Here is a 10,572-nt window from a genome sequence, read left to right as displayed (position 1 = left end):
TTACGAGAGGTACCCATACAAGACGCCAAAGTAATGCCGGTCAGAGAACCGAAGAAGAAAAGGCATATGGACCGAAAGAAGCGGAATATGAAGAATTCGACGCGGGAAAAGAGTGGACCCCAGAAGAAGTTGGCTGCCCCTTGCAAGGAGACATCCCGTCGCACGACAGTGGCACGAAGTTGGAGAAATGCCTTCAACAAGGAAACTCCTCAGGGAACCTTTGGAAGCCGGAGAGAGGACTTGGCGCCACGGTCTCGTGCCAGCAAGCGGCTGGAAGACCAGGAGGAACGACGACGTCAGCAAGTGCAAACAATGTATCAAGGGCTGTTACGTCAACATAAGGAACCTCCGAAGACAAACTTGATCAAGGAGTGGTCATTATGGAGGGGTCGACCCCCTCCAAAACGAAAAAAGAAGCAGGGCACAGAAGAGGAGCCGGTAAAATAGAAGAACCGGCCTCCCCAGAGAGAGTGAATGTGCCATAGAATGAAAGTGATGGATGAATGGGACACAACCGGATCTTCTGGCGAGCTGAAAGGAAACCGCTCGAGACGAGCAGGTCTTGAGAGGGGAGCTGTTGTAACGGCCGGATGACAGTTGCTGCGAGAAGTAGCCAAAACAGGAGATGCTGCAAGAACAGCCTCCAAAGAAAATTAACAGGGATACAACGAACATCCTTAAGGAGGGAGCAGTGTGACATGTTGCACAATGGAGAACCCTTCCCTACCCAGCAGNAAGAAGAACAGGACGTGTGTGTAATTGTGTAATTGGGAGTGTGTGATACAGTGATACATAGCTCCCCTACTGTAAACGTGTAGACTACTGAAGAGAGAGTGAACTGATTTGCGAATAGGGTTATAAATCGTGAAACCCCGCAACAGTGTGAACAGATTAATGAGATTAGGGTTATAAAGTGTGAAACCCCGCAACTGTGTTATAAATAATTGTAGCCATTACTTGTAGGTTGTTAAATAAATCAGTTAACAATCCGAACGGCGTCTTCAGTAACGAAACACGTTACAGTATATTTTATTATCTTATGTTCAAACATGGTTATGAATGTATATTTTATTATTTTATGTTTAAACATGACAGATTCTATATCCAACAGGTTGGTTTCACCTTATATGGATTGACAGAATGCAATAAATAAAGTAAAGTAAAGTAAAGTAAACATTTCAGGAACAATAGCACTTAATTCCACATTCAACTCCTGATGCTACTAATTTCAAAAAACAAGCCCTGCAGACTCCTGCCACACAAGTTCTGAATCCATTATTTTCTGTTCCTTTGGTTGTACCACAGAAGCCCGGAAGTCTAACATCTTTTGTGAAAGTTTGTAACACAGGTATCCACCATTTTATAAACACTAAATTTATTCATTTTTGAGGCAAAGAAGTGTATTAATTTCTACCTATTTTTCATATAATAAACACAATTTTCAAAACAACTTACAGTCGTTAAGTCTGGTAAATTTTATGTGTAAAGTAATGGGAATTTAATCTTAAATCTATGAATTACCACCTTATGTGTAGTTTTCATGGAATGAATTACCTTCATAAATCAAGGGACACATGTACATTAGTTTTTAGAGTGTGTGGTTGTTAGTCAAGCAGCACTCTGGTTGAATGACCACTGCTACAGCATATTTAACATATTTGCTACCCACAGCATCTGCAAACTGAGGACACACCACTCCATAGTAGTGAGAGATCCATTTAACATGGGCTTTCTATTGTAAAGAGAAACATATTCTGACAGAAGAAACAGATCAAATTTCATACTTTACTCCATATTTAAATCCATGAACATTTCGTGATGAAAATGATTTAATACTCTGCATCCATATTCACCTTTGCTCTATATACGTTGGCTGCAATATCAACAGCTGCAAGGCCTAAGGCTCCAGATGCTGCTGTTATCAAGACTGTGTCACTTTTCTTTAACTTGCCTCGTCGAACTAAGCCAATGAGAGCTGTTGAGTATGACTCTGCTAGAGCAACAGCTGTCTGGAAACTCACATCAGACGGTAATTGCCATGCATCCTGTGAATATCACAATCACAATTAAACATTAGCAGCCAAGCACAGAGACACAGGACTCTACCAGAACAAACAAAAGAGTTTACACATATATAAACACAAGCCTACGTGATTAACAACTTCGGCTGCCTGATATTTAGGCGGGTACTATGTACAGAATTCACAAAATACATCTGACTGTAGGGAAGAATAATCTGTTCAGCCCTAAGTATCATTACATCTGAGTGCTCTGGACAACTGGAGCCCCCATGTCATTACTCATAAGTATCACTGTGGCTAAAAAATTATAAACTGGACAAAATTTATGGATGGATAGGTGTTACATTTCTTATGCGGTTTCTAAACACAGAAACATACTAACTTGTTTAAAGGAACTAGTGAACATGCTGTAAAAATACACACTTGGAAACATAAATGAACATAACATACCTTTGAACAGAGAACACACTCTTCTGCAAATCCAGAAAAGAGGTCTTTGTTAAGGCCAACTATTTTACTGCCAACTTTAAGTTCTTTAGCAGCTTTGGAACCAAGCTCCAAAATTTCTCCACTCACTTCGTAGCCAGGAATAAAAGGAAGTTTTGGAGAAATTTCATGCAAACCTTGACATATCATAATGTCAGAAGCATTGACACCACAACAGTTCACCTTAATACGAACCTGAAAAATCATAATAAAACATTGCTCTTTCATCATATAATACAGCATTACCATAGTATATTTATCATTTTTATTCACACACACACCTGATGATACAGTAGTTAAGAGACTGAAACACATAGTGATTAATATATATAAAGGTAAGCACTGAAGAATACACATTAATGCAGATAAGGAAACAAACAAACAACAACAACAATAAAAAGTCTTATTTACTGATGATGATGATGATGATGATGATGATAAATTCAATTCTTATTTATTTACATGCTAACTTAACAGCCCAAAAGCAAATTATAGAGTTTGTGCAAAACACAAAAAAATTAATTTATATAACACGAACAACAACAATAATTTCATTAATACAAACTATGGTTATTACTGTAAACAGAGAAAAGTAAAATATATACATTTACAATGAAGGCAACTATTATTTTAATGACTGAAAGAACCATAACAGTAATAACAAAAGAAGAAGAACCATCAGTAGCAGCAGTGGTGGTGGTAGTAGTAGTATTAGTAGTAAAGTTATTCACCCAAAATTTTAAAACTCCCATCCAAATGAATAAACTGTGAATTCCTTTTAATTTTGTCTTACTGTGGAGGAGGGGGGATGCCAACAACTAATTTACATCACACTGTAACAAAACAGGAATGAAAAATCTGACCATACGAGTAATAACCAGGGCCCGGATTTTGATGACATGTCATCTTTTTTTCCTGGTATCCTATGCAATGCTCTTAAATATATAAATTTTGGATATGAGCTGCTGGTTACAGAAATGTAAATTTTATAGGTAATTTTTTCTCATTTTTAGGTTTAAGGTCATTTTTTCATTTTGGGGGTAATTTTTTGGGCTTTTAAGGGTATTTCTTGACATTTTTGGCCATTTTAGGGAATTTTTCTTCATACGTTTTCTGAAATGTGAATAACATGGAAGCAAAGTGTTCTTTCTCTTTCTCCTAAGCGCTCTCTACAAAGGCCACAGTATAAAATAATAGGCTGTAATCCTGGCCCATCCTTTCTGCTCGTTTCGCGGAAGTGCTGACAATACATATCATAAAACAGGGTACGGTGATGACTACTCACACTGTGGCTCTTTGTACAAAGCAATTTGCTTAGTTACACATATTTCTAGTCGGAATCTCTTGCTTCACATGACATTGTTGTTCAATAAAACTCCTTCTGTCTTCAGTTCCTCGCCCTTGACCGTACAGATAAAGATACAGTTGACGAAAGGTTCTCGGTGAGAAAAGTTCAGTTCTGTGTTGCGCTAGAGTGATTAATTTTATCACGATGCCAAAAGCAAAGCCAACTAAATCATGTCATTTAAAGCAATTTGTAGCTGTGTTTGCAGATGATATAATTTCAACTGATGGTGACATTTTATAATGCAAGATGTGTGACACAAAAGTAGTGGCAGAAAAAAGATTCACGATACAACAATATACTGGCCGCAACAAGCATATACGAGCAGTGCAAATTTCGAACAAAAAGAAACCTGTGCAAATGTTACTGCAACAGTGTTCATCTGGAGGTGGAAATAAGTCATCGGATTTTTTCAGAGATTTGTATGATGTTATGGCATCCGCAAATATTCCATTTTGGGCTCTGAACAATGGAAAACTGAAAATTTTTCTGGAAGTAAACTGTGGCCGTTCCATCCCGGATGAATCCACACTCAGAAAGAACTACCTTTCCCAGCGCTACAACAGTATCCTGGAAATGATTAGGAATAAAGTGCATGGGAAGAAGATTTTCGTTTCCATTGATGAGACCTGCGATACGGAGGCTCGCTATGTGGCAAACGTCATCATTGGGACCTTGGAAATTGGTGGACCAGGTGAAGTGTTTCTGCTTACGAGTGAGGTGCTAGAATCCGTTAATCATTCCACAATTTGTAAACTCTTCAACAGGTCAATGTTTCTACTGTTGCCAGAGGGTATACGACACGACATCTTGCTTTTTGTGACCGATGCAGCCCCATATATTGTAAAAGCAGGCAAGTCAATAAAGTCGTTTTATACGAAATTTGGTGCACATTACTTGCCTAGCTCATGCACTGCACAGAGTGACAGAGGAAGTGAGATCAAAATTTCCTCAAGTGGATGCTCTCGTGTCGAGGACGAAGAAGATTTTTGTCAAGGCTCCAGCTCATAAAATGCATTTTAAGTCTATGGCTCCTGGTGTACCACTGCCCCCAGAACCCGTCATTACAAGGTGGGGAACGTGGACTGATGCTCCAATTTACTATTGCAATAATTTTCAGGTAGTGAAAAACATTGTAGATTCAATGAAGATGGAGGATGCAAGGGCAATTGAAGCTGCTCGGAAACAGTTCTCATGCATCGAAATGGAAGAACAGCCGGACTTCATAAAGGCAAATTTCAGTTCCTTGACAGAAGGAATCCAATGCTTGCAGGAGAAAGGAGCAACGCTAGAAGATTCGCTCACTCTGGTGAAAGAAATAGCCAGTGATTTGGAGAAAGTGTCAGGGGACATTGGTAAAATTGTGTGAAGAAAAATGATAAGTGTTCTGGATAAAAACTCAGGTTATGAAACATTATGCAGCATTTCTCGAATTGTCAGGAGAGTCCTTCAACGCTTTCAGTACTGAAGAACTTACTGCTAGTGATTTGGTACACTTCAAGTATGCTCCCATTGTGTCTGCAGATGTGGAAAGGAGCTTCTTCAAGTACAAGAATGTGCTGTCGGACAATAGGCACACTCTCACTTTTGAGAATCTCTCCGCATGTTGACTGTCATCTATTGCACCTCTGAATGAGGTAAGACTTAAATGTTGGAATATATACCGTATATGTACATTTGATAAGCATTCTAACACAACAGAAAAAATCATATTAAAACATTTAGCTTCCAATTCAATCAAAATTACTTAATTCTCAACATAAAAATGAGGACAAACTTAAAAGAGTAAAATGAGTTCAGTGTTAGTAAAGATTAAAAATACATTTTAAAATAATTAGTAGATATTGTAACATATTACATTTTTGGGCCATATTTCAGGTCATTTTTCTGGTTTTTTCAGTCATTTTTTTAATATTTTCAGGTCATCAAAACCCAGGCCCTGGTAAAAACCATCAGAATCATAACAACCAGCTGAGGGAATTACATAAAACCATTAATCTGGTTGAGATATTTCATGACACTGTAGCACTGCAGGGGTTATTCAGTGTCACATACAAAATAACAGGGTCATTATTTATTACAAACTTAAATGGAAGTGTCTAGAAGAAGTTTGTTAAATATTATCTGGGTATTCACCTGAAATGACAAAGGAAAATTATAAAGAATAAGGAACTGTATACTTATCAATAGGGACCGGATTTTTTGAAAATGCATATGCACATATTCAAATGCATAATTTGAGGGTTTTTGGTCGTTACTGCATATTCTAAACGTAAGAGCATATTTCTGCACATATGTTTGAAATTAAGGAAAATTAAGGATGAGAACCGATTTATGTGGCCGATGCATAGCAAATTTCGTAGTTGGTAAGCTACATTCAGACGAACCCGGCAACCCTCATCTTCCTGCTTGCAGAATACTAGAGAAAACCAACCATAGCACAATAGCAAGATGTGTAAATGATTCTCTGCGACTACTATGACCATCTGAAATCGAGAATTGTTGTAAGGTGCTTGTATAACTCACAGATGGAGCTTTGTATATGTTGAAAGCAGCAGAGGCCTTACAAGTATTTTATTCAAATCTTACACACGTAACCTGTTTAGCTCACAGATTACACCATATTGCAGAAAAATATGCGCACAGTTTCCAGCTGTTAACGATTTAATTGCAAGTGGGAAAAAATGTTTCTGAAAGCACCAGCTCGTGTCCAGTTCTACAAAGATTGCCTACCTCAGGTTCCTCTGCCACCTGAACCTGTCCTAACTAGGTGGGGGACATGGTTATCCACAGTTTCATTTATCAGGAGAATTTCAATCAAGTAGAAGAAGTGGTTACAAAACTTGAAGATGAGTATGCATGTGTCCGTGAAGCAAAAGTGGTGTTTGGAAGTGATACTGTTTATCAAGATGTGAATTTTATTCATGCACATTTTTCTACAGTTTCAAAAGCCAGTGGGAGCTTAGAATTTTGTGGTGCACTCCTTCACAACTCACTTCAACTCGTTCACTGAATTCCGCTCCAGGCGAAATTGGAGAGAAAATTAAATTCAAGTTAGAAAAGGTGTTCAATTCGAACCGAAGACTGAAAAATATTCAGTCAATCAGTCAGTACTTGAGTGGAATTAGGGTATCTTTGCCAGATGAATGTTCCGAACCTTCGGTGCCAGTGTATAAATATTGTCCAATCACGTCAGTTGATGTAGAAAGATCATTCTCAGCCTATAAACTCATTTTGACGGACAATAGACGCAGTTTGTCTCCAGAAAACACTGAAAGACTTCTAGTTGCCTGTTGTGATGCTACTTTCTGCAGTGAATGATACATGTAAATAGGCGAGTCTGAATAAAGTGACCTGCTTCTTAAGTGCATATTGTTTTGTTTTTGGTGCATATTTTCCTGCTTTTTAGCACATATTTTAAGTGTTTTTAGCGCATAAAGATCTGGGCCCTACTTATCAACTACCTGTTCTAGTACACTGCCACCAAGCAGCTTGTCAGAGAGGCATAGGAGTAAACTAGCCGATCTACATGAAGGTCATTTGGGAGCCTGCCTACAGAGATGTTCAATTGTTCAGGCAGAAGTTCCATGCAGTATGTGCATCAGACTGGGTCGTGTCATTGGTCAACAAACCAAGAGCCTATTCGCATTATAAATTTCCTTCTCTATCACCCCAGTAAATCACTAACAACTACCATGAAGTGAGCTTATGTGTAACATTCCAGCACACTGACAAAACCCAAAGCCTTTACTGCTACTGCTACTGCTACTGGATATGTGTGTGCTAAGCAGTCATGACTCGGTTATTTCCTGGTTCAAAATGCCCCATGTAAGTTATGCAATGAAGTAACCAGTATTCATGTAAGATACCTATGTGAAAGGTGGTTGTGTAAGTAAACTAAGGAGAAGATTCTGACATAAATTGGACTAAATCAGTGCCAGCTTGAACACTCCCCTTGAAAATCACTCAGACATCTTGCAAAGGAGGCTAGGTTTCAAATTTTCAAGTTTTCTGTTTTCAAAATGAATGAATACCCATATTTCATGATGTGCAACAAATGTGTGCATAACAACAATAATTTCTGGTATCTGCTGTGATCTGGTTGGGTTTTATTTGTGTTCTGCTGGCCTGTGGGTTTGTCAACTGTGATACAGGCCCAATCACATGCAGGAAGTGTTGATGTGAGGAGCCAGCCTCTCTCCTTTTCTTTTGTCAAACAGGATAGGGTAGCTGGTATAGTGACTGGCATGGGTTGGAAGACCGAGGAGTCAAGTTCGAGTCCCATTAAGTCAAAGAACTTTCTCTTCTTCATGTCATCCAGGCTGGCTCTGGATCTATACATCCATTCCCCCATATGCCTTCATGGTGGAGTACTTAATTAGTTGAGAACACAAACAACTTTACCTTTTATATTATCTATTAATGCATTTACATATACCAACAAAACAGAACCAAACCTCAATATGGATTTACAGTAATACAGAGATGTAACAATACAAGAAATATTAAAAAGAAAATAACCAGAATTAGTAAGACATTAAACTACAGGAAAAGCCGATGGAATACAGCACAACCAATTCCGCATGATAGGGTCTCTGAAACTGAGGGCAAGAAGGTATATAGTCAGCTCCTATATAAGAACTGTCCAGAAACATCTAACCAAATCATCGGTCCTACCTGGCTAAATAATTTAAATCGGAGTCTTCTATCTCCATATTTACAAAATTATAACCTAACTTACTCACTTCATCTTCTTGAAGTTTTCTTCGTTTCTGTTCTTTTATTACTAAATCCTTTTTAAATTCTTGAAGAACAGCTGCCTTATATGTACTTTCAAACCTATGTCCTAATTTAGAACCGGCTCCATGCAGTCCTGGTTGCTTGCATATATGAACATTAAGCAGTGCACGAACCAACCGTCTCCCTACAGTTCCCGCCATCACGTGAAACCGCCGCAAACTCAACTACCTTATAGACTAGCAATGTAGTCACCGTAGGCACGGTAGCCGCCGAAATGTCAAGAAGGTCAAGAAGGTCAAGAACGTCAGGCAAGATTTGTACAGACCAGCGAACAGTATTGCTGCATGTCGTGGATCGGGGAGGGATATTTCCATGGAAATTAACAGTGGGCCGTTGCATTAGAATTGTCCAAACAACAAACGCGATTTCCCGGAGATGAAAAGACAACAGAGGGTTCGTTGAGTAACAACGGATGAAACCAAATACTTCTACAAGGTGTTGCGTATTGAGTACGGCCCCCCCCACACACACTTTGGCCTTCCGATCGACCTTACAGGCAAAACTGTGACAGTTTACCCCGTCCCTTTCCTCCCCATACACGCGCAGATAAAGCGGCAGGCTTCGTGCCACAATCACGGCCTTCCAGCCTATAATGTTGAGCATGTTGAGTCACATACGTCACGTGCTAGGGTCCTGCAGGCAGAACTGACGGACTGACGGGTTTCCCACAGGCCAACAGTCCGAACGATTGGCCGGCCGGCCGCACCACACACGTCAGTTCTACCTTTCAGACTTCAACTATGCAGGCCAAACTGGAGGCCAAACTGTCTGTTTGGGGGCCCTAAGGCTAGCATATCCTAAGCAACGGATGAAATTAACCTTTCGATAAGGTATTCCCCATCCCGTCCGAACGCTGGAGTGTAGCTCCAGCGAGAGGTCAGTATCACGAATACTAGAAGTACCACAAGAGATTCCGAGTGAAATCACAGTTTGTAAATCACAGTAGAGATTCTGAATTTTGTACTCACAGTTTTAGATTCGACTCTAGTGAGATAGAAGCAGGTTGTGCTCAGACTTCGCAGAAGAGTTCCAGTGTGTACTAACAGTTTAATAAGGCCGCGCCAAAGCTCAAGCGGTTAGTCACTGGCTTCCCATCGCGGCGGCCCGGGTTCGATCCCGGGTCTGGTCAAGTGGGATTTGTGGTGGACAAAGTGGCGCTGGGGCAGGTTTTCTCCGAGTACTTCGGTTTCCCCTGCCAATCTTCATTCCACCAATTGCTTCACAATTACCCTCACCTATTATCTGGGGCTGGTACAATAAGCCAGAAGTGGTCGCAGTACAAGGGACTTAGTCACACCCCACTAGCAATAAAAGAAAAACGATATAATAATGAATAATTGTACGAGTGTGTGTACAAATTAGCGTCCAATAAAAGAATTCGTGCCGATTCGAAGACCCACACAATTTATTCGTGGCACGTCATATAGCCGACACGTTACAGTATGATCGCTGTTCATAGATGGCAGAAGACATCAATGCAGTTGGCGCTTGCATCTCACGTTCACGGATTAGTAAATGTTACAAAACGTGTACAATCCGTGACTGTACTACACTTTCTCTGTCCACAATATCCTGCATCCATACCAGAACATACTAGATAAAATATAATCTAGTTGTACGTCAAATGCAGGAAGAGTTGTTAAAATAGGGCACGAAAGTGAGCTCCATACTCCTGTTCGTACATTAATCCTAACATCCATAAATCGCAAATTGAAATACATAGATCATTGGAATAGCAGAAATTCACTATCGCCCACTTCGTAGTGTTCTACAATGTAGAACTATTTCGTGTCCAAGTAACATATACACGAACAGATGTGTCGAATTTGTACGTTATTTCACATTGCTTTGACTGTGTTGTGTGATTTTCTCAACATATCGAGATCGTCGATATTTCTTTATTCCTCATTATAATTAGTA

General features: G+C 39.6%; 1 protein-coding gene across 1 annotated transcript in view; it reads right to left on the bottom strand.

Moving 5' to 3' along the window:
- LOC111874628 (quinone oxidoreductase-like protein 2) overlaps positions 1–8,910 on the bottom strand; it is a 30,725-nt gene extending 21,815 nt beyond the window's left edge. Inside the window, exons 1-3 of the mRNA XM_023870274.2 lie at positions 8,598–8,910; positions 2,472–2,702; positions 1,854–2,045 (exon numbers count right to left, since the gene is read on the bottom strand). Coding sequence (XP_023726042.1) covers positions 1,854–2,045; positions 2,472–2,702; positions 8,598–8,792 — 618 coding nt within the window. The 5' untranslated portion in view covers positions 8,793–8,910. The remainder of the gene's footprint in view (positions 1–1,853; positions 2,046–2,471; positions 2,703–8,597) is intronic.
- Between the last annotated feature and the right edge of the window lie 1,662 nt (positions 8,911–10,572).

The sequence above is a fragment of the Cryptotermes secundus genome, unplaced genomic scaffold (assembly GCF_002891405.2).
Source record: "Cryptotermes secundus unplaced genomic scaffold, Csec_1.0 scaffold1971, whole genome shotgun sequence".
Lineage (NCBI taxonomy): Eukaryota > Metazoa > Arthropoda > Insecta > Blattodea > Kalotermitidae > Cryptotermes > Cryptotermes secundus.
The sequence above is the reverse complement of the archived record's forward strand: the minus strand, read 5'-3'. Positions and strand labels throughout refer to the sequence as shown.